The sequence below is a fragment of the Trachypithecus francoisi genome, unplaced genomic scaffold (genome assembly GCF_009764315.1).
Source record: "Trachypithecus francoisi isolate TF-2019V2 unplaced genomic scaffold, Tfra_2.0 Lachesis_group13, whole genome shotgun sequence".
NCBI classification, from domain to species: Eukaryota; Metazoa; Chordata; class Mammalia; order Primates; family Cercopithecidae; genus Trachypithecus; species Trachypithecus francoisi.
Genome location: NW_022681458.1, coordinates 125,068,117 through 125,093,530, shown reverse-complemented (window position 1 = coordinate 125,093,530; position 25,414 = coordinate 125,068,117). Strand labels below are relative to the sequence as shown.

Genomic DNA, 25,414 nt, shown 5'->3' with positions numbered 1-25,414 from the left:
TTTCTCCCACTTTGTGGGTTGTCTGTTTACTCTGCTGAATTCCTTTTGCTGTGCAAAAGCTATTTAGTTTAATTAAGTCCCAGCTATTTATCTTTGTTTTAATTACATTTACTTTTGGGTTCTTAGTAATGAAATCTTTGACCAAGCCAAGGTCTAGAAGGGTTTTTCTAATGCTATCTTCTAGAATTTTCGTAATTTCAGGCCTTAGATTTAAGTCCTTGATTCATATTGAGTTGATTTTTATAGACGGTGAGAGATGAGGACCTAGTTTCATTCTCCTACAGGCAGTTTGCCAATTATCCAGCACCATTTATTAAATAAAGTGACATTTCTCCACTTTATGTTTTTGTTTGCTTTGTCAAAGATCAGTTGGCTGTAAGTATTACGGTTTATTTACGGTTCTCTATTTTGTTCCATTGGTCTATGTGCCTGTTTTTCTTCCAGTACCATGCTGTTTTGTTGACTATGGCCTTATAGTATAGTTTGAAATCAGGTAATGTGATGCCTCCAGATTTGTTCTTTTTGCTTAGTCTTGCTTTGGCTATGTGGGCTCTTTGTTAGTTCCATATGGATTTTAGAATTGTTTTTTCTAATTCTGTGAAGAATGATGGTGGTATTTTGATGAGGATTGTGTTGAATTTGTATGTAACTTTGGCCATATGGTAATTTTCACAATATTGATTCTACCCACTCATGAGCATGAGAAGTGTTTTCATTTTTGTGTCATCTATCATTTCTTTCAGCAGTGTTTTGTAGTTTTTCTTGTAAAGGTCTTTCACCTCCTTGATTAGGTATATTCCTAAGTATTTAATTAATTTATTTATTGCAGCTATTGTTAAAGGGGTTGAGCTCTTGATGTGATTCTCAGCTTGGTCACTGTCGGTGTATAGAAGAGCTACATTGATTTTGTATCCAGAAATTTTGCTAAATTATTTTATCATTTCTAGGAGCTTCTAGATAAGTCTTTAGGGTTTTCTAGGTAAACAATCATAACATCAGCAAACAGCTACAATTTTGACTTCCTCTTTACTGATTTGGATGCCCTTCATTTCTTTCTCCTGTCTTTTTACTCTGGCTAGGACTTCCAGCATTATGTTGAAGAGGAGTGGTGAGAGCGGGCATCCTTGTCTTGTTCCAGTTCTCAGAGGGAATGCTTTCAACTTTTCCTCACTCAGTATTATGTTGCCTGTGGGCTTGTCACAAATGACTTTTATTACATTGAAGTATGACCCTTGCATGCCAATTTTGCTGAGAGTTTTAATCATAAAATGATGCTGGATTTTGCCAAATGCTTTTTCTGATCTTTTGAGATGATCATGTGGTTTTGGTTTTTTATTCTGTTTATGTGGTGTATAATATTTATTGACTTGAGTATGTTAAACCATCCCTGCATCCCCGGTATGAAACTCATTTGATCATGGTGGATTATTGTTTTGATATGTTGTTGGATTTGGTTAGCTAGTGTTTAGTTAAGGATTTTTGCATCTGTGTTCATCAGGGATGTTGGTCAGTAGTTTTCTTTTTGGTTAAGTCCTTTCCTGGTTTTGGTATTGGAGTGATATTGGCTTCATAGAATGACTTAGGGAGGGTTCTCTCTTTCTCTATCTTGTGGATTAGTGTCAATAGAATTGGTATCAATTCTTCTTTGAATGTATGGTAGAATTCTGCTGTGAATCTGTCTGGTCTTGGACTTTTTGGTAATTTTTTGATTGCCATTTCAATCTTGCTGCTTGTTATTGGTCTGTTCAGAGTATGTAATTCTTCCTGATGTAAGCTAGGAAGGCTGTATCTTTCCAGGAATTTATCCATCTCCTCTAGGATTTTTAGTTTATGTGCATAAAGGTGTTTACAATAGTCTTTAATTATCTTTCGTATTTCTGTGGTGTCAGTTGTAATATCTCTTGTTTCGATTCTAATAGAGCTTATTTGGATTTTTTCTCTTCTTTTTATTGGTTAATTTTGCTAATAGTCTATAAATTTTATTTATCTTTTCAAAGAACCAGTTTTTTGTTTCATTTATCTTTTGTATTTTTAAAATTCCATTTCATTTACTTTTTCTCTGATCTTGATTATTTCCCTTCTTCTGCTGGATTTCAGTTGAGTTTGTTCCTGTTTCTCTAGTTCCTTGAGGTGCGACCTTAGATTGTTTGCTTGTGCTCTTTCAGACTTTTTCATGTAGGCATTTAGGGCTGTGAACTTTCCTCTTAGCACTGCTTTTGCTGTTGTATCCCAGAGGTTTTGATAGGTTGTGTCACAAATGTCATTCATTCAGTTCAAAATACTTTTTAATTTCCATCTTGATTTCATTTTTGACCAAATGATCATTCAGGAGCAGGTTATTTAATTTCTACATATTTGCATCGTTTTGAAGGTTCCTTTTGGCATTGATTTTCAGATTTATTCCCCCATGGTCTGAGCAAGTGTTTGATATAATTTCAGTTTTCTTGAATTTATTGAGGTTCATTTTGTGGCCTATCATTTCCTCTATCTTGGAGAACATTCTATGCACTGTTAAATAGAATGTCTGTGGTTGTTGGGTGGAATGTTCTGTAAATATCTGTTAAGTTCATTTTTTCCAGGGTGTAGTTTAAATCCATTGTTTCTTTGTTGACTTTCTGTCTTGACTACCTTTCTAGTGCTGTCAGTGGAGTATTAAAGTCCCCTACTATTATTTAGTTGCTGTCTATATCTTAGGTCTAGTAGTAATTGTTTTACAAATTTGGGAGCTCCAGACTTAGGTGAATATATATTTAGGATGGTGATAATTCCCTGTTGGACAAAGCCTTTTATCATTATATAAGGACCCTCTTTGTCTTTTTTAACTGCTGTTGCTTTAAAGTCTGTTTTGTCTGATATAAGAATAGCTACCCCTGCTCACTTTTGTTATCCGTTTTCATGGGACGTCTTTTTCCATCCATTTACTTTAAGTTTATGTGAGTCCTTATGTGTTAGATATGTCTCTTGAAGGTAGCAGATAGTTGGTTGGTGGACTCTTATCCATTCTGCAATTCTTTATCTTTTAAGTGGAGCATTTAGGCCATTTATATTCAATGTTAGTATTGAGATGTGGGGTAACATTCTATTCATCGTGCTATTTGTTGCCTGTACACCCTGTTTTTTGTTTTTGTTTTTTTAACTGTATTTTTGGTTTTGCAGGTCCTGTGAGATTTACACTTTAAAAAGGCTCTGTTTTGATGTGTTTCCAGGATTTGTTTCAAGATTTAGAGCTCCTTTGAGCAGTTCTTATAGCGTTGGTTTGGTAGTGGCAAATTCTTTCAGCATTTGTCTGTCTGAAAAAGACTGTGTCTTTCCTTCATTTATAAAGCTTACTTTTGCTGGGTACAAAATTCTTGGCTGATAATTGTTTTGTTTGTGGAGGTTGAAGATAAGGCCTAATCCCTTCTAGCTTGTAGGATTTCTGCTGAGAAATCTGCTGTTAATCTGATAGGTTTTCCTTTATAGGTTACCTAGTGTTTTTGCCTCATGGCTCTTAAGATTCTTTCCTTCATCTTAACTTTAGATAACCTGATGACAATGTGTCTAGGCAATAATTTTTTGGTGATGAATTTCCCAGGCATTCTTTGAACTTCCTGTATTTGGATGTCTAGTTCTCTAGCAAGGCCAGGGAAGTTTTCCTTGATTATTCTCCCAAACATTTAGACTTCTCTTCTTCCTTGGGAATGCCAATTATTCTTGGTTTGATTGTTTAACATAATCCCAGATTTCATGAAGGATTTATTCATATTTTCTTATTATTTTCTCTTTCTCTTTGTTGGATTGGGTTTATTCAAAAACCTTGTCTCTGAGCTCCGAAGCTCTTTCTACTACTTGTTTCATTCTATTGTTGAGAATTTTGAGAGCATTTCGCATTGATTCTGAAAGTTTTGACTGTTTTTTATTTGTGTTATTTATTTCACTGAATATTTCTCCCTTCACTTCTCGTATGATTTTTTTTTTTATTTCCTTACATCAGGCTTCAACTTTCTCTGGTGCCTCACTGATTAGCTTAATACCTAACTTTCTGAATTATTTTTTAGGTAAATCAGGAATTTCTTCTTGGTTTGGATCCATTGCCAGAAAGCTACTGTAATTTTGGGGGAGGTGTTAAAGAACCTAGTTTTGTCATATTACCAGAGTTGGTTTTTTGGTTCCTTCTCATTTGGGTAGTCGATGTAAGAGGGAATGTCTAGGACACAAGGCTGTTGTACAGTTCCTTATGTCCCACTGGGTGTTCCCTTGATGTAGTACTCTCCTTATTTTCCTAGGGATGTGGCTTTCTGAGAGCCAAGCTGTAGTGATTGTTATCTCTCTTCTGGATCTGGCCACACATCAAGTCTACCAGGCTCTGGGCTGGTACTGACGGTTGTCTGCATAGAACTGTCTGTGGGTCTCTCAGCCATGGATATGGGCATCTGCTCCAGTGGAGGCTGCAGGGGGGTGAAAGGGACTCTGTGAAGGTCCATAGCTTTGTTTGATTAATGCACTATTTTTGTTCTCATTGGCCTCCTCCTGGGAGCTGGCATTTTCAAGACAGCATCAGCTATGGTAGCATGGGGAGGAACAGGTGGTGACCAGGGCCCCAGAACTCCCAAGAGTATATGCCCTTTGTCTTCATTTACCAGGGTGGGTAGAGAATGACCATTAGGTGGGGGAAGGGCTAGGCATGTCTGAACTCAAACTCTATTTGGGCAGGTCTTGCTGCAATTGCTGTGGAGGATGGGGGTGAGGTTCCCAGGACAATGAAGTTATAATCCTAGGAAGACTGTGGGTGCCTTTGCTGTGTCATGCAGGTTGTCAGGGAAGTGGGCAAAGCTGGCAGTCACAGGCTTCACCCAGCTCCCACGCAACACAAAGGGTTGGTCTCACTCTCAATGTGCCCCACCCTCAACAGCACCAAGTGTGTTTCTAAGCAGTGGGAAAGCAGGGCTGTGAACTTCTCCCAGGCTACCCACCTCCCAGCTGCAAAAATAAGTAGGGCTTTCCTGCTTCCCCTACCTGTGGATTCTGGACACTGGATTCATGACCTCCCTTGTGTTCTGGCCAGGAGACTTCTCAGTGGGTTCAGATTGTTACGAAGTTCAGCTAGAGATTTCCTTCTCCCTATGGCCTTTTCTAGGTGCCTCTGGTAGCCCTCCTGAAGGTCCACTGTGAAGCAAGGCAGCAATTGACTCAGCAAGCCTACAGGGATTTTCCTGCTGCTTTATTTGGGCATTTTGCTCAGCTTTCTAAATTCAATGAGCTCCAAATAAGGTCAGAATCTTCTCCCGTAATCTAGACCTTCGGGTTCCCCAGTGGGAGTTTGTGTTCAGGGGCAGATGATCCCCCTTGTGTGGGATGATCTCCCTTTCCCGCCACAGTTTGGGCACTCGCAGTATTTGAGGTGTCTCCTGGGTCCTGTAGGAGCAGTCTGCTTCCTTTGGAGGGTCTGTGGGTCCTCTTGGCTTTCCTAATGTATTCCTGCACTTTTTCTGGAGCAAAAGTTCATGATGTGAGCCTCCACACGCTGTTCTGCCTGTCCGAGTGGGAACTGCAATTTAGCCCTGCCTCAAAAGTGTGATTTTTTTTTGAAGTACTTTTTAAAGTTCTTGGAAGGATGATTATATAGATTTTTTTTTTTTTTTTTTTTTTTTGGTGAACAGTCACATGGTTTTCAAAAATTTTACATAGACAATTTTTTTTAATGTTTTAGTTCCAAGTTGCTAGATTTTATGCCATTCCTAGAAGAATCTCCAATACTCTTACATTTAAAAAATATGATCTCTATTTAAAACTTCTGTGAAACTTATTCTTAGAGATTAAACATCTATGTATTTTAAGATGTTCAGTTCAATCTAATTTTTTGTTTTTTTTTTTTGACTAAGAATTTTCATTGAAAATATATTTTGTACTTTGTAAAATGCCTTTTCGGTATTTATTAAGTGATAATATATAAATCAAATATGTATGTGTGTATATATACACATTATGTATTTGTGTGTACATATATACATTATGTGTGTGTGTGTGTGTATATATATATATATATATATATATATATTTTTTTTTTTTTTTTAAAGAAACAGGGTTTTATTCTGCTACCCAGGCTGGAGTGCAGTAGTGCTATATCATAGCTCACTGCAGCCTCAAACTGGGTTCAAGCCATCCTCCCTCCTCAGTCTCCCCAGTAGCTGGGACTACAGAAAAACCACCGCGCCTGACTCCTAAATCATATATATTTTTCAAATATGTTTGCAACAGTTTAAGAGCTTACAAAATAGCTCTGTAAAACAAGATTACTGAACACTCTTGATAAGAAAAGACTTCTTGGATTACAAAAATGTTAGAAAAGAACTATTTTTTCTAAAGTCCTAAAAATATCTTTTTTCTCAAGCCCTTCTGCTCCAGGCTGGAAGTAAACTGAGCTGCTACAGTCTTTCTCTTGCAGCATTTGGAGAAGTCACATGGGTTAAGTGATGTAAACTGAGAAGACATTGAGAAGACATTCTAATGAGAAGTAAAGGATCACATTCTGCCTCTTTTCTTAATTTTTAATTTTTTTTTTTGTTTTGAGAGCAGATTCTGTGAACCCTTGTCTGTTTGCTTTCTGGGCAGGAAGGGAAACAGACCACTGCAGACATCTTAGTGCAGCAAAGGTCACCCTAGTTGCTTTATAGAAAGTCATTGTGTCATTTGATTGATATCCCTAAGGTACTATAAGGTGAGGAATGAGGCCGGGCGCGGTGGCTCACGCCTGTAATCCCAGCACTTTGGGAGGCTGAGACGGGCGGATCACGAGGTCAGGAGATCGAGACCATCCTGGCTAAGACGGTGAAACCCCGTCTCTACTAAAAAAATACAAAAAACTAGCCGGGTGACGTGGCGGGCGCCTGTAGTCCCAGCTACTCGGGAGGCTGAGGCAGGAGAATGGCGGGAACCCGGGAGGCGGAGCTTGCAGTGAGCTGAGATCCGGCCACTGCACTCCAGCCTGGGAGACAGAGTGAGACTCCGTCTCAAAAAAAGAAAAAAAGATGAGGAATGAAAGCCACTACCTTTTCTTGCCATTATTACCACATCATGGTGAAGAGTGAAAAGGAACATAGGTTTGCATAATTATATTTGCTTTGGTATAAAATTAGATAGGGTACAGAAGTATATATCAGAGTAGTACATGCTCCAAAAATTAGTCATTGGCACATAAACACATGACTGTCATCCTCTAGCTGGTGATATCCAGGCCTCATTTGTGCACATATGGGTGCCTGGCAGAAAGCAAATCAATGTAGATTCTGATTGATATGCAACATTGTGATAAAATAGACCTTAGATTTATATATCCTGTTTAGCTCCATTCCTTCCAACAGCGGTGCGAATTTTGCTTCTGGATGACTGAAGTTAGAAATTTTTATTTCCCAGGTTTACACAGCCAGTTAGTGGTCATGTGGTAAGTAGAACACAGAGTTTCTACACCAGGGTCCTTTCATCTCCACACAGACTCTGCAGTGAATCTTCAAAGGCTGGAGGCTTCTCCTGACACATAACTCTTGTCTTCTAGTACAGCTAATGTCAAACGCCGCTATTACAACCAATCTGTCTTCTTTTATGATCATTGGAGCAAGCTGGCTGAACAATCTGGAGAAGACTTGAATTCCCTAAAGCAGAGGTTGCTTTGGAGGAACGTTTCAAGGTGTCTCTTTCCTAGGGAGCACGTTTTATAAGGCACCAAGACATTCGTGCACGCCCTGAAGAAATCAGTTCCAGCTTCATCGGATTTAATTTCCCTAAATGCTGACTTTCACTGTAATGTCACTTGGCTGTGATTTCATACAGATTCCATACACAAGAGACAAAAATAAGCAGACATGGGCTTGTAATAAACGTTAAACCTGGCAACAGAGTGAATTGTAGAACCATCTTCTGGGACATTAAAGGGAAAATATGTGGGGGGAATGACGAGATGATTTTATAGGTTTTTTTTTTTTTTTTGCTGTTGTTGTTGTTCTCTTTGAGTTTATAAAAGGTATCTCTTTTCTTTTAGGTGGTTCCAATATTGAGTGTGTTCTTTCTTTTGTCAATCAATTAAACAAGTCGACAAAGGAGAGCGATTGATATTCACAGATTTCCAGTTTTCAGCAACTCAAAAATATCCACCTGTTATCTTGTATTCTGAGTCAAAGAGTGACAAATTCTTCTTTGAAGTTAATGAATGGCATATTTTATCCACAGTCTACTAAACTAAGGTTAAGATCAAAAGAGCTCTCTTATTCTCATGATAGTGACTGAAAAAATAAGTCCCGATTTTTCAATTATTCATCTCCACCTCCACCGTTCTATTATCTATCCCACTAGTGATTGAAATTGTCTCCTAGCATGCTGTCCAGGGTGGGACACAGGAACACACATACACACACACAGGTATGTATGTGTCGGTGTGCCATGACTGTGTATCCAAAAGTAAGATTATTTTAATGATATTAACAATGTGTAGCACACAATTTATGAATAATGATAAAATATGCAATAATCTGTTATTGTAAGTTCTGTACAACCAGCTGAGTTTTATAGAAAGCTTTTGCTGACCTTTGTTGAATGATTTTATCTGTAGCACATAAAGTCTCTGTCATATATTCCTTTTGAAAAATTTCTTTATTTCCTTTACAACCCTTTCAAAATGTAAAAATTAGTCTTAACTCACGCATCATAAAAAAACAGGCCTCAAGCCAGACAAGCCAGGTAGTTTTCTGACCCCTGGTTTACACAATCCACAAAACAATAAAGCAGTCCTTGATTTGTAATGTATGTCAACCTCTGTGGTATAACTATTTCCACTATGGTAGACTTCAAGTTGTCAAAGGGATTTCACTGAACATGGAATTGGGGAGAGCTGTGTGGTAGCAGCCCAACATACAGTATCCCCACAACACAGATAGAATAGTCATGCAATTCCTCCAGAGCACCTTTAGTTAAAAGAGACAGCAAATCAATATAATATAGTGAAATAATTAGAAATCATTGAGTTTATTAGGTTTTAAAACTAATTTCAAGTTTATATAACTTAATTATTAGTAGTATTATATTTAAGACAGAGTTTCGCTCTGTCTCCCGGGCTGGAGTGCAGTGGCACAATCTCGGTTCACTGCAAGCTCCGCCTCCCGGTTTCAAGCGATTATCATGACTCAGCCTCCTGAGTATGAGAGACTACAGGCACCCACCACGACGCCTGGCAAATTTTTTGTGTTTTTGGTGAGGACGGGGTTTCATCATGTTAGCCAGGATGGTCTCTATCTCCCAACCTCATGATCTGCTGGTCTCGGCTTCCCAAAGTGCTGAAATTACAGGCGTGAACCACCACGCCCAGCCAACTTAATTTTTAATAATGGCTAGGTTAACCAAGAGCTCACAAAAATTTCTGAAAATCTACAACTTGAAACTCATAAATTGGTAACAAGCTAACTCAAACATACCACTGATGGCCCATTCTTTTGAATTCCATAAATACTGGACTGTTTGACATTTTTTAAACCACGCTCTGGCATGCCTCCCCAGTCTTTTCACCCTATTCTTTCAAGACTTAGCAGCATCTCCTACTAGAAAACTTGTGCCATTTTTCAAGGTTGAATTAAGTGGCCTGTTTCCTATAGAAATATGAAATTTCTATATTCCAAACCTTCAGTGACAGGTGCTTCATCCACTGTAGCCTTTACCTCCTTGTTCTGCAAGGGCTTATCTCAGTTTCTCCAACTCAGAGACTGAATATTTATGGCCCAGCAGAGCCTGGTGTACAGCAGGGGCACAATATGCATTCCTTGAACTGAACTACTAGCAAAAATGGTGAACTCTTGGCTGCCAGTTTGCAGAGCTTTGTGCAACTTTCTTTGTATTGTAGAACTGGTGCATTTCACTGTACCTCTTCTACAAGAGAGCAGGGAAGAAACAGCTCGCCACGGTATTAGTCAAAAGTTTGCATCGGAAGAGTGAAAGTCAAAGGGTAGTGTCTTGACTGCAGGTTTTAGATTCCATGGGTTTTGTTTATAATTTAAATATCTTTCATCACCACAGAGAACTGAAGTCTTTTTTTTTTTGAGGAGGTACATAACCAAGAGACTAGGCAGTGGCACAGAAAGGTTACAAGCAGGAAAAAAAAAAAAAAAAAAATGAGGAGACCTGCTGACTTTAAAATGCACATACCTGCTGTCTTGTGGTTTAACCCTCACTCCCTCACTGGTCAGATTCTCTGGCTGCACGCCTTTCCATCTATCTGGCATAGATGGAGGAAGTAAGTCCCAGGGTAAGACTCCTTAGTGCCCCACCACTTCTCTCAGTTGCTCTGCTCACTGATTTTCTTGCTGCGTTCAATGAAGCAAGGGGCCTGGGAGGTGCAGGGAGGATCAACTCACCTCATAGTCAATGTCTAAGGCATCCGTCTCGCCCTTGGTGCGGAAGTGCTGTGTGTGCTTGTCCACCGTGAAGTTCACCTGCTTGCCCACCCGTTCGATGAGGACCGAGTGCCAGTGCTGGTCATCCAGGAGGCTGCCCAGGGTGGCAGAGGGCAAGCTGCTGCTGAGCCGTGCTTTGCTGTCATCTGTAAAGAGGGGAGGAAGGCAGGATGATGTCTGTGTCCAAGGGCAGCTTTGCACACCAGAATGCTCCACAAGCAAAGGCAGCTATCTCTGTTCTAAAGGCAAAGAATGATGCCTCCCTACAGACGAGGAACTGTGCTGATCCTGGGAAGTAATAACAGGCTTTGCCCACAGATTCCAGAATCAAATTCAATATGCATACCTCCTTCCGGACAAAATAGGGCATGTTTTCAAGACTTGAAAAAATAAATAATAACAGGAACTATGTCCTTATGGCTACAGAAATATGATTGAAAATGGGGACTGTGTTTTTAGAAGGAATGAATATTCTTTGAGTTTGAATGGTTCTTGAGTGGAGAAAGCCAGTTAGGAGCTGTGCCCAGGAGGAGGAGTAAAGCTGGGATACGTAAAGGGAAGACAGCTAGTAAGTTTCTGGGCAAAAGCAGCGGCAAGGAAATAATCATCCCATATGCCATGGCTGAGTACCTACTGTATGCATGGCACTTAGGAAGAAATAACCTTCATCTTTAATCCTCTAAGGGAAAATTATCATCTCCATTTGACAAATAGGAACCCTGAGGCTCAGGGAGATGAGGCATGCACGCCTCAAGTACAGTCAGGACTTGAATGTAGGTCTGCCTCACCCTTTTTACTTTGACCACAGCTATGGATCATGGCTCAAGTCATACTGTTGAGGATTTAGCTTCTGTTGAGTTTGGAAGACCCCTTTGAGAAGACATGAGAGATGCAGCTGGAAAGGCATGCTTTGCAATCCAACCTGCCTGGTTCCCCCTCCCCCTCCTTCTCTCTCAATTTTATGGAAGTCCCTGGCTGTACCCTTCTACCAAAAAGATTACAGTTTTTATCTTCCCCTGCGGAAATTGCTTCAACCTTAGCAAAATGAACAATTAAATAGAACTAATGTTTGTGTATATATACATTTTCAATTTTTGCAACATTTTATACATTAAGTCCCTTAGTAACTGAAAGCTAAATGTCTCTCTCCTCCCTCGTGGGAAGTGTTTTCTCCAGTACAGCTGCAGCAGCCTGTTCAACAGTGTGATGTTCAGCAGGCAGGCGCTGCGACTTCCCCGAAGGCTGCTCACTCCCACCTCCAATACGGCCCAAAGCACCATTCTCTTCACTGAGTAACTTGGATGCTTCCTATAGGGCTGGGGGCATCAAACTTATTGTAATTAGAAAAGTGAAGCTGGTGAATTAATAGCTGACTTGGTTTCATGGGTTTATTCACTGTTTGTTCCACAGCTTCTTAGTTTTCATTCTTTGATGGATTATGCTGATGAATTAAAAGATATTTTCATTTTTTCTCCCTCCCTTTCTTTCTCCTATGGAAAGGTATTGTGAGTCAGGCGCAGTGGCTCACACCTGTAATCCCACCAATTTGGGAGGCCAAGGCAGGCAGATCACCTGAGGTCAGGAGTTTGAGACCAGCCTGGCCAATGTGGTGAAATCCCATCTCTACTAAAAATACAAAAAAAAAAAAAAAAAATTAGCCAGGCAAGGTGACAGGTGCCTGTAATCCCAGCTACTTGGGAGGCTCAGGCAGGAGAATCGCTTGAACCTGTGAGGTGGAGGTTGCAGTGAGCTGAGATCACACCACACCATTGCACTCCAGCCTGGGCCAGGCCACAAGAGCAAAACTCCATCTAAAAAAGAAAAGAAAGGTATTGTGATCTACCTGAACTGGTCACAGTGACAGGTAATGTATCAAGGAGACATGGAGTTTAAAGGTATACTGTCCTCTCTGAAGGTCTTAGTGTAGAGATGCTAATCAAATAAATCTATAAAACATATGCAGGTTTCCAGCACTTAGTGCACAGAGCCAGGGAAATGCAGAGTGTGGTGCTGTGAAATCCTCCTTATGCAGCAGAGACAGGTTGAAACCTGAGGGAAGGAGGAGCATGGTTGCAAGGCCGGGAGAAGCAGCAGCCAGGGTTAGAAATGTAGGGGAGCGTGGCCCAAGACTTCCAGCGGCTGAGTGCCAGGAGCTCGTCGACCTGGATCCCATTATCCAGGACTTTGTATGCTAGGTTACACGGTTTACATCTTTTTTAAGAAATGGAACGTTGAGTAGGCAGAGGTTACAAATGCAGATTACTGTGTTTTTTTGTTTGTTTGTTTGGTGGGTATTTTTTGTTGCTGTTGTTGTTGTTGTTGTTGTTTTTGAGATGCAGTCTCCCTGTGTCATCCAGGCTGGAGCGAGTACAATGACATGATCTGGGCTCACTGCAACCCCTGCCTCCCGGGTTCAAGTGATTCTCCTGCCTCAGCCTCCAGAGTAGCTGGGATTACAGGCGGGGGCCACCACATGAGGCAAATTTTTTATGTTTTTGGTGGAAACGGGTTTTCACCAAGTTGACCAGGCTTGTCTCCAACTCCTGATCTCAAGTGATCTGCTGCCCCAGCATCCCGAAGTGCTGGGATTACAGGTGTGAGCCACCGCGCCCGGCAAGCAGATTACTTTTAAGAAAGGTTATTTTGGCAGTTGTGTGGGAATTGGATTAGAAGGTAAAACTGGCTATAAGATTAGCCATAATCTGGATAGATGGGGCATAGTGGGGCTCGGGCAAGAAGAGTACAGGAAGAATGGGACCCAAGTAATGACGAGGTGTGGCAGGAGGTAGCCTCCAGCTGATGGAGATAGAATAAAGAACACCACCACCGCCACCCCACACAGTTTTTAATTATAAGATGAAATGATTCAGGAGCTAACATTGGCTGAAGGAAACTTTATGCTTTATAAACGGTCAGTTCTAGATGTAACAAGGCAGGTAGATTTAATATTGGAGTTTTCACTTTGAAATTGAGCTGCATCTCACTTTTTTCTTAAAATAAGAAAGGCATTGAACAATAATTTATTAATAATAAGTCCAAATTCTAAACATTTGAAAGTTTAAGCTCATTATACATCACACACACACAAACACACACACACAAAACCACCACCACCACCACCAACAAAAAACAGGCAAGGAATTACACCGTTTCTCCAACTTGTTTGTTCTATGTGCTGTTTTTGTGGTCTTTAATGATCTCCTGAGTTCTTTAATAGAGCCAATAATAATAATGATTAAAATAAAATATTTTAATATTTTCCACACTATCCTGCTTCAAAAGATAAATTTTATAAATATTATGAATCAGTCAAACTGATTTTATTTTTTATGTAACTTTGGGTATAGTAACACACCCTTCCTCCCTCCCTTCCTCACTTCCTCCATCTGCTCATCTTCCATAGCCCCAGGTAATCACTGCTGTTAACATCTTGCTCATGCTTCCAGAAAAATATTAGGTGTATGCGAGCAGCAAAGATAGATTTTCTTTATTTCTACTCATTTAATTTTTTACCCTGATGGTAAAATAGAATGTGCATTTATCTCCAACTTCCCATTTTTATTTAATCTATCCTGAAAATCATTATCAAAATATAAAGAGCTTTCCCATCCTTTTTATAGCTGCATAGTAGTCCATACTCTAATATATATATGATCTATATACATGTAATATGATACATAATTATATACGATCATATATATGATACATAGAACATCATATTTCACTTAATGAGCTCCTAGTGATACAAATTTAGATGTTTCTATTTACAGAGAAACATCTGTAAAACTGTTTAGATCTGTAAAACATCTGTAAAACTGTTTAGATCTGTAAAACTGTTGAAGTACTTTATTATGTGGACATTATCTTGCTTGGGCACAAGCATATTTGTAGCATTCATTCTTGGACGAAGAATTGGAGGACAAAGGCTTTCATGTTGGCAATTTTGAAAAATGCTGCCAAAATGTCCTATATAAAGACGGTGCCCATTTAAATGCCTAGGATTGCCTTTACCACAGGCTTGTCAACAACATATGGTCTAGCATTAAAATTTTGCCCGTCTGGTAGGTTAAAAAAGTGTATTTCTGAGTAATTTTAATATGCATTTATTTTAATAAGAATGAGGTTGAAAAATCTTTTTATTTTTATTTCCTTTTCTTTAAACTGTCTCTTCCTATATTTTGCCTGTGATATGAATTTTGAAAATATCTTTTTGCCTTTCTTTATTTGTTTTTTGATGTTGTTTTTCTGTTTTTGTTTGTTCGATTGATTTTTTTAATTCACCACTCAGGTATTTGTGCATTGGGAACAAATCCATCATTTTTCTTATAAATTCTGGATTTGTATCCTAGTTTAAATGGTTCTCCTTATTCTGAGATCACTAAAGAATTCTTCTAGTTTTCTCTGCTTCCTTTCAACTGAAATTTTTGCTGATGTACTGTATGAGGCACAGTTCTACCTTTATGTTTTGAGATGGCTACCAAATTGTCTCAGTTCCACTATTTAAAAATCCTTGAGTGGTCTTAGTGAAATAGATTGTAAAACTTTCAAATGGCAGGAGAACACTAGTAAATTGGGTAGGGTGGTATTTGTTATGTTGACTGGATCAAGGCAATCTAAGTACATGATTGGGATCTTCAAATCCTAAAGTTTCCAGTAGTAGGTTATGTTGGTTGTTGCTCACTGTACCCTTCTTGAATGCACTGACACCATCATCACCACCATCTCAATGGACAGGAACATCTCCACAGTGTAGAAGAGTGGCAAGCAGAGCCAGCATCAGTAACCTTACCTTTACCCTCTTCAAAGTCTAATGTCAGTCCTTTCTCTCCTGGGTCTTAACTTTGGCTCAGAAAGTTTGCTACTCTCATTGCATCCAACAATTCTGTTTCTTATAATTTTTAAGACTTTAGGAAAATAAAAGTACTTCTTCTTAAATAAATAGTGACAACCTTTCACTTACTGCATCTAATGAAACCATAAACTTAATTAACATACTTATTTTATACAAACTAGCTCATGAAATTTTTATGAATACTTAGAGCAATTTGTTGACCTTTTCTCAAAAGTGGATTAGCATTGCTCCTTGTTTACATTTTTCATTTACTTAGTGCATATATATATATGCCCAAAGATATATATATATATGCCCTTGTTTACATTGTTCATTTACTTTGTGTGTGTGTGTGTGTGTGTGTGTGTGTGTGTGCATGCCCAAAGATAATGCAAAATTGAGTTCCACCAATTTTATGGAGAAACATTTCAGTTAGTATCACGGTACTTAAACTAATGTTCACAACTTTTTGCCTAGTAATCCAATGTATTCTAAAAAATGTATTCTAAAAAAGTATTCTAAAAAAGTATTCTAAATGTATTCTAAAAAAGCAAGCTGAAATGTTGTGGAAAAACTTTTAAGTGGCTAGTGATTTAAAAATTGCACATAATATGCAATAATTTGGAAGGAGAAAAAAGTCTGAGTACATTTAGGTAGACTCACTGGATGAAGTATTATATTAAATAGCCATCAAAATGATATTTATAAAATACTTACATTATTTCAAAAGTATACTCAGTAGTGACTGCCCTTTTTGATAAAATTAAAAGTAATATTTAATAAATAGAATACTCAATAATTAGACTATACTGATTTAAAATATACATGAGCAGAAGACAAACGTACAAAATATAGACCAAATACAAGTCTGGAAAAGGCACAAATAAGCACTATGTGTGGGTAAAATTGAATAATGCATTTACCACAATCATTTCTTTCTTTTCTCTGTATTTTAGAGTGAGCATAACTGTTTTGGATAATGAGAAAAATAAACTTAATTAAAAACATAATCCTGACACTGCATAGTATATTTGTTGAAGACTATATATCAGAGATGTGTAATTATTGAATCTCTTAGAAATTACAAGTTACTTATTAATTAACCAAAAAGGAGCACCTATGGATAAATCTCATCACTCCTTCTCCTAATATATAGTTATTATATACCAACACTCAGATATCTTATATCAAAACAAGTTTAGTGAAACTTGGTTTGGTTAAAAAATTGGGAAAACAAAATTTCTGCTCTTCATTAAAAAAGGATGTTTAGAATTGTATTTATGAGAAGAGTAGGATGGTAGTCCTCAGAAACGTTTCATTTTCCATAGAAATTTCCATTATTAGATATCACAAAACACTTAATTCTCAAGAAATTGTCAAACTCTTGATCTTAGAATATTGATTTTAAGTTTTATCTCAGTGGCATTTGAGGTTCAATTACTAGTTTTAACTAGTTTCTAATTTCTTAAGACAAAGATAAAAGTTTTCATGGGCAATTGTGAAGGACAAAAACAATAAAACTAGACAGAAACTAACTTTGGGATCAGAAATATATAAGGGAAATAATTATTTCTAATGAAATAAAACTTGTTTTCATGTGGTTTAATATACAGTTAAAATAAAATAATATATATACTACCCAAGGCCCTAAGAAATATAACAATTTTTATAGGAAGCTTGAAATGTTTGCAAAACATGTTTAACTTTACCTATTTATACTCTTCCCTCCACCTCAAGATGCTATGGATAAGCATGCCAATTCTTTCACTCTTACTTAGAACTCACATTTTCTGGTAAAGGGCATGCATGTTGCACTGTTTTCACCCAAATGCCTTGTTTGATTAAATCTTCTTGCTAGGTCTTATCTTAACTGTTCAAACATGGCTACCACTTTAACTTTCATAATCTGTGAATTTCAGACAGCCTGGGAAAAAGGGGATGGGAACTCTCCTGTTTAAGATTGTATTTGAGCAAAAAAAAAAAAAAAAAAAGTGATTCTTGAAAAGGGTTTGATTCCCTATTGATAAAACAGGTGGCCACACATGTGAATTCCCTCATGCCTGCCTCTATCAGATCATCAGAATCAACTTTTCCACCCACCTTTAATTTGTCAGATTATCAACACCGATATTCACTTGTATTTCTTAAGCTTCTCACACAAGTTAAACACTTCACATATGTTGTTCTAATTATTCCTGACCATAATAACCCTGCAGAAAGGTTAGTCTCCAAGAAGCCACAAGATTTACCTAAGGACTCAAAGAATTAGGGTTACAACTCAATTCTATTTGACTCCAAAGCTAAAACTCTCTCCACTACTTTTCATGGAAAAATTGATACTCTCATTCTCCCTCATTTCTTACGCTCTTACTCTCTGTATCTCCCATATACACATGTAAGTTATGTAGCTTAGTAGGAAGGGAGGACATTAGTTTGCAAAGGAATTTAATAGATTGGAAAACAGAGAGCTGTAAAAAAGTAAAATGGGGCAACACTAAGAAGGGAGGACATGACACTGAATGAGAAGACAAATTGCATCTCCCTGTCCCAGCCAGTATTATAAAGATACTCCCTTTCAACTTGGTTTGGCAATATGCAAGGCTAGTGAATGGTCTCCTAAGTATCTAAGTGAGAGCCCTGGAGAAAATAAGAAACGGACAGGAAACAATGTGATTTCAATGGACTTGACCCTCCATCCAGAGCAAATCTCTATGTTTCTCTAAAGCAATGAAACACATGTCCTTAGTTGTTAAGAAATTTCTAAATCGTATTGACTAAAAATACTCTCCAGATTTAGTTGTTGCTCTACTGTGGTGTCTAACTTGTGTCCATCTTCTGTGACTTTGCTATCTTTGAAAACATTATCTTAATACATTTCTTATACGATTTTGATGATGCATAGTTTTTTAATTTCCAATTAATATAACCAAGCTAAAAGGTAAGTAGAAATAACTATTTTACTACGTTGAGAGCCTCTTGAATATAGATACTGATAAATCCAACTTTTAACCCCCAGTGCAGAATTCAGTGCCTTATTTACTATACTTGTTTTACCTATTCTTATTACATAATGACAGAATTTATGAAAAATGTGGTGCATTTTATCCCATTGATTCTTTTAATGAAATACCCGTTTTTCTCCCCTCTCCATAATAAAATCTCCAGATTGCTCAAGGTTGATCCTGGATCCCTCTGTTCCTTTTTGATCTCTCCATTCTCACACCTTAACACATGCATATTGTCTGCCTGATATTTAACATTTTTTAGAATTGTTTCATAATTTTTATTATTTGTCTTATAAAAGTTTATAACATTCTGGTGATTAACATCAGAGAATTGGGGGAGGATTGGATAAGGCTATAATCCCATATCTACAGCTATGCAGCTATGTGACCTTGAGCCACTTACTGGGAATCAGGGACCAGCACTTCTTCATCTGTTAATGGGTTTGGATATAGATTGTAGGACTGTCATGTAATTTAAATAAAATATGTATTTTAAATGTTTAATGCAATGCCTAAATGTGGGCTCTCAAAAAATGGCAACTGAAAAAACTTTTATAGTGTTTAGTACAATTTGAGAAACATAATAAACATTCCATAAATATGTGTGAGTTGGCTGACTAAAATGCCTGAGTTTCAAAAGAGCTAAATTGAATGTTCATTTGACTCTTTGGATAATGGAAAGAACTTTCTCTGGCATCTCAATGGTTGATTATGCAATCACGTGCTTTGGCGCCTGAACCCTGTACTCAGCTCCCGGGTGCTCCTCAGATGTTTGTTCTATTCTAGGAGCCTCACTTGAGTCTCACTTTACTACAGCCGTATGTATTGGGGATTGCATAAACATCCTGCCTCAGTCAAAAGACACTGGGCTCTTGCAAGGATGAGTGACCTGCACGTACTACTGATGTCTTCTTCATTCTTACAACAGTTCTCTTGTCACATAATATCTCCGCTCTTTGATTCTCTACCTGCATGAATGGGTTCAGACTACTGCAATTCTGCAGAGGGCAGACTGCCATTGGCAATTTGAATGAGATATGTAAAAAGTGAGAAAGGAAACATGTCTGACCCCCTTATGGATTGAGAGAAAAAATCTCTTTCCCATTTAGTAGTTCCGGGAAAATACCAATGTTCTACTCTAAGAAAGTAGGCAAAGAGGAACCACATAGTTCAATTTCTCCATAGAACTGTCTCTACCCAAGCCAGACACAGTAAGGGTTAGGGTAACCATGTAATGTAAATTGGATACTCATCAAAGAGCATCACTAGAAAAGAACACTATGTATGGCCACAAAGCCATCCCGAGCAGCTGACCATGGTGCTGGACTTCTTCACTCTTAGCCTGAATTTCTGAATTGCAAGTAACTGATTAGAAAATGATACACATTTGAATGAAGAATTGTCACTAAAAGAGACACGGCCGAAATGTCCATATAAACTGGAGAGGGAAAAACCAAAACTCTCTTTATTTGACCAGCGCTATTCTTTAACCGGTTAACTTGAATCCTGCCTCTCTTTCTCTCTGTCTCTCAGCTCTCCTACATTTCTCTTGCTTTTCTGATTCATTTTTTTAACAGAACAAATCTGATCATGGATGTCATAAACTCTTTCCCCTTTGAGGCTATGTGACAACAGGAAAAGAACAGTATTTTAAAATAATATTTAAAGAATTCACATAAATAACTAAGATAAATATTGAAAAGATACTAAAATGTTAATAAAAGAGATAACCAGGTTGTAGGATTTGGGTTTTTTCCTTTTTTATATTATTTTCAGTTTTTTAAAAACTGATATATATTTTATAATCTAAAATTAAGAGCAAAACAGCTGGTTAGATATAAGTAGATTGTAATGGTAGCTACACTAACCACAGTCTGTGTAAATGGGACAAGTAATTTATCCACTTTGAGCTTATTATTTCATATCTGTAAACTGGGGCTAATGCATACTTATGCCATAGGTCTTCCTTGAGGATTGGACTGGACCTTACCACATTGTGGATCCTCTGTAAACAGAACCCATTGTCAGAGAGAGTGGTGGATCATGGAGGAGTCAGGAGTGCAGACTTGAAGGTGAGCAAGCCCGACAGGAATAATGAAATTTGTGATGAAAACCCTGTTTCTAATGTACTCAATTTGCCTCAAGCACCTACTTTAGGAAGGGGTTCTCTTAGAGGCTAGAGATACAGAAATGAACAAGGTGTTATCCTGGTGTTTATAAAACTTATATTATAGATTTTCCATTATGGGCAAAGCAAAGCTATTATCACTCCCGTTTGCTTAGTGCTTCCAGAAATCTTCTATCCGTAATGAGGTAGGAGGGGATAAAGTACTAATCTGTGGCAGTGTTTCTCTAGAAGAGGAACCTAGAAACTTATGCTATTTAAGAAGTGTCCTAGGTGACTGCTTAAAACAGGTAAGTACAGAAAACACTCAACTGTGGTAAACCGATAAAAAGGAAGAGCTGCAGAAAGAGATAAAAAAGATGAAGACATTTTTAAACTATGCAGAACATAGCTAAAATATATTCTTTTTTTTTTTTTTTTTGAGACGGAGTCTCGCTCTGTTGCCCAGGCTGGAGTGCAGTGGCCGGATCTCAGCTCACTGCAAGCTCCGGCCCCTGGGTTACGCCATTCTCCCGCCTCAGCCTCCCAAGTAGCTGGGACTACAGGCGCCTGCCACCTCGCCTGGCTAGTTTTTTGTATTTTTTTAGTAGAGACGGGGTTTCACCATATTAGCCAGGATAGTCTCGATCTCCTGACCTCGTGATGCACCCGTCTCGGCCTCCCAAAGTGCTGGGATTACAGGCTTGAGCCACCGCGCCCGGCCAAATATATTCTTTCTACTTAATCATTCACCAAGTAAGGTTTTACTTAATTACCACCATGGTTGGAAATATAGAGAAGACAGAAACTGGGCAGAAAGACTTATCCTGCCATCTATGTATCGTAGCAAGGAGTCAGTGCTATTCATCTTAATATTCCATTTATGTTCAGAAAAGCCAGCATAGTTCAGGGTGAGGCATTCAGATATTGTCGGAATAAATGAGCAACACTGAGCTTCTATTTTTGGCATTTGTCCATGTTTACTCATTGCTACAGAAAATGTATTTATAGTGTTCTTGGTTTTCATGTCCATACTCCGCAAGACAAGTCATTAGCCCCAGATTAGAAATAAGGAAACCGAGGCTCAGAAGACATTCACCATAATAAATCACATAATACATAAAGTAAAATAACATAACATAATTTGATGGCACATCTGCAATCAAAACAAAACGTGTTACATGACCATACCTATGCTTTTTCTACCATTCACACCATGAATGAATCTCGTTTACAACGTTAGATTTTGTATGCAGGAGCAGAGTTTAGGATGTGAAATGCCACACTTGAATTGGGAATCTAAACAGTAGTAACTGAAAGATTTCTTAATGTTACCAGTAGAAGACACCTGCTTTACTATTGATAAGTAATAACAACTTTACCCACAACTCAAAATGCTGTGTGAGTCACTTGTAACTGGGAGGCTCAGCTTCATTCATCTGATCTCCTTTCTGGAAAACTGAAAACCAGTTAATGGATTCATGCATGTTTGTGTAGTATTTGGACACCGAGCATTCAGAAAGTTCTGATGCTTGCTTCTTTAGTTATGGTAATTACAACCAATGAGGTTACCAGCAAAATTTTTTACCACTCTCTTCTAGGTGAGATTCTACTTTTAAAGGTATTTTGGTGTGTACTTAATCTAATATATTAGGGTTCAATTTTGAGTTAATTTGAAATCTAGAGATTCCTTCTGCTATCCCTGCCTACAGTCACCATGGGGCCCCAAGAAGACCCTCAGAAATGCCTCAAAATTATATTGTTTGGTTTGGGGGCACTAATATTCATTCTTAAGTCTCTCCAGCTAATTGCTAAAATTTATTTAACATTTTTGTCAATTTTCCATGCAACTGTTTTTGGTCAATCTTCCATGCAACTTGATGTTACAAATTACACTTTGCAATATCTTTCCTTCTTTACTATTTTATAGTAAAGACAAAAAGATAACTATTTTCCTCTCCCTTTAATATTAGGAAATATCAGATGGGAAGCAGGGAGTCATTCTTTTTTTTTTTTTTGAGAAGGAGTCTCGCTCTGTTGCCCAGGCTGGAGTGCAGTGGCCGGATCTCAGCTCACTGCAAGCTCCGCCTCCCAGGTTTTAGGTCATTCTCCTGCCTCAGCCTCCCAAGTAGCTGGGACTACAGGCACCCGCCACCTCACCCGGCTAGTTTTTTGTATTTTTTTAGTAGAGACGGGGTTTCACCGTGTTAGCCAGGATGATCTCGATCTCCTGACCTCGTGATCTGCCCGTCTCGGCCTCCCAAAGTGCTGGGATTACAGGCTTGAGCCACCGCGCCCGGCCTCGCAGGGAGTCATTCTTACGAAAAACAGTCATTTACTTTTTTTTCAGCTTGTCTCTTTTTTCCTTTCTTTCTTTTTCCTATAGAAGAGTGTTTTTGTTTTGTTTTGTTTTGTTTTGCTTTGTTTTGTTTTTGTTTTTTTGTTTGCATCCTTGGGAACTGTGCTCCTGCCTTTTGCACTCAACTTATCCTTCCTTCAGAAGTGCCTTTGATCATGTACACGAGGCTGGGCCTCTCTTCTCTATCTCTGGGATAAGAAATTGGTCACAATGAATGCGACCTGCCTGCAGTGCAACAGGTCCTGATGGACGGCAGCCCACAGTGGGAGGCTGTGTCCTAACTGTGTGGAGGCAGGAGGGCATTCTGTACTAAGTTTAATGGAATCTGGTGAGTCTAGGACTTACCCTGGTACAGCAAGGGCACCTAAATAAAATAGTTTCCCTTACAAAGACATGGGAATGCCTAGAAACTTAGATTTTTTTGCCTCACACTTATGGTCCCCTCTTCCCCAACACAAAATAACCCAGAGCAACCAAAATGCTTCTCCTTCATTTTTCCTCTGAAACTTAACTTTCTTAAATGTACCTAATCAAATAAATTCTGAGCAAGCCTCCTTATAAAACGTGTGTATACTTAAACTTGTGAAAGATTGTTTAGAGTTTGAGTTACTAAGAGAATTAAGTGGATAAATACGTAGTTAGATCAAAAAATACATAACAATGAGTTTGCAACTCTCCCTACATATCAATGTTATATTGTGTCAAAGAATGCTATACATGCCTTAAACATTTATATCCCCACCAATATTACTTAGATTGTGCTCCAGTGAATTCCACCAGATACACTGCCAGTGTCAGACACTGTGACCTGTGGAGTAAAGGGGCTCTCTATCCCTTGGCATTGGAAGAGGAAGTCAGAACCTACCCAAGTTGAGGTGCAGGGAGAGCCTCCCCTTCTGGAGTTCCAAGGTGATGTGGTCTCCACGCTGACCTTCTCCATGGAACAGGACCCCATCTCCTTGCATGCTCTTGAATTTCAGGGAGATCACATCTTTGAGAGTACTCATCAACTTCTGATTGAACCTGTACAGAAGTGAGCTTCGGCCATCAAAGTCAGCAACGTCTGATTCTGGGAACAAAGAAGGAGCGGGAGAGAAAAATCAGTGCATATCCTCAGGACTGCTGTTCCTGTTTCCCATATTAGCTTGTGTCCAGTTCACAGAAATGTTCTTGAGATCTGCCAGATCTAGTCTCAACAGGAAACATGTAGACTAGAGCCAACTTAATTAGACTCAAGGGAATTATTCATTTACAAGCAGTCACCACACACTGAGTCAAAGTGAACTGATCATCAGTTTAGAAGTAAAAACTCTCATTAGTGGTATGTCAGCTTTTGCTGGAGGGGACAGGGTGAGAATACCGCAGGTACCTATGTCTGGCTTACTATGTCAGATGGCTTAGAATAATCTCTCATGATTTGTCTTCCTGACAGTCAGAACCACTTGATCTTCTCATCTCAGACACAACATTAGAGATGAAAAATAGATATAATTATGAAGCCAACTCCACATAGTACTGTCTCCCTAGAAGGCTGTGTTGGGGGGGGGGACGGTCAAGTAACCATGATTTAGATAAACTTATGTAACAGGTATGTGCAAACATACCTGACAAATTATGTCAAAAATCTAATAGAGATTCTATTTGGAATGTGTTGTTCTAGGTTATTTTCATGTTTTTTTTTTTTCTATTTTTTAATTACAAAAACTTCTATAATGAGCTTTTATTGTAGAAAAAAATGTAAGACTGTTTAATTATACATTGAAACTGATTCATTATATACCATGTTCTGTGGGTGGGATTGTGGTGATTATGTGGAGGGGGTGGGATTTTCTATTTAAAATTGAGTACCCAAGAAAACTCAATTTTTCTATTATCCATCATGCAATTAAAATCCTCAGCCTGAGCATACAGAAAGATAATGTTTTTTTCACCAAGGATCTAGAAACATTCTTTGTGAATCTGAGGTTCTGAAATGAAAAGGAAAATGAAATAATACTTTTCTGTAATTAGTTTTAAAACCCAATTTCACAATTTATTTATATGGAATGAAGTGGTCCCAAACAAAAGGTTGCTGATGGAAACCTAGACTTTAAAAAGAAACTGTCCAAGAGACTTTCACAAATGTCCACCTTTCTCGGCACCTCCCCTCCCTACCTCATCAATGCATTTATGCCTGTTATCTCAGCTAGGATTCCACCCAGACCAAAGTGGGGCCACAGACCAACAGTTGCCACCACTCATGGAGTAGTGAGGACTGTGATATAGATAAGATAATGGGTTCTCAACTGTGATGACCATAGTTTTTAGCTGGGTCACCTTGGTCTAAGGTGATTGTATTATTTGTAAGATGAAGACAATTATATCCATTAGAGAAAACTGCTTTGAGAAGTAAATGTGCTAAGACTTACAAAGTGATGACACATCCATGTGAACTCATTGTGCATGGCACATTATTTGTGTTAAATCAATAATAGATAGGAGAGGTATTAGTAGTAATTGAAATAACAGGAATCCTTTAGTTCCTATCGAGGCTACTCTATTGGTTGGCACCCGACCTTCTTACCCCAAATGATGCTTTTTCGATTTTGATTCAGATATTTACTGCCCAAGGATGCCAAAGTAGCCCCAAGCTTCTTGTTCTGTCATGTTTTGGCTTCTCACACTCTAGTTGAAATTACTGTGTGCACAGCGCATACGTCACTA

General features: G+C 38.4%; 1 protein-coding gene across 2 annotated transcripts in view; it reads right to left on the bottom strand.

Moving 5' to 3' along the window:
• The window catches only part of CNTNAP5 (contactin associated protein family member 5), a 493,109-nt gene extending 467,728 nt beyond the window's left edge, over nucleotides 1–25,381 (bottom strand). For both annotated transcript variants that reach the window (XM_033231817.1, XM_033231818.1), the window contains exons 1-3: nucleotides 25,275–25,381; nucleotides 23,577–23,780; nucleotides 10,374–10,558 (exon numbers count right to left, since the gene is read on the bottom strand). In XM_033231817.1, coding sequence (XP_033087708.1) covers nucleotides 10,374–10,558; nucleotides 23,577–23,718 — 327 coding nt within the window. In that variant the 5' untranslated portion in view covers nucleotides 23,719–23,780; nucleotides 25,275–25,381. The remainder of the gene's footprint in view (nucleotides 1–10,373; nucleotides 10,559–23,576; nucleotides 23,781–25,274) is intronic.
• Nucleotides 25,382–25,414: the final 33 nt, after the last annotated feature.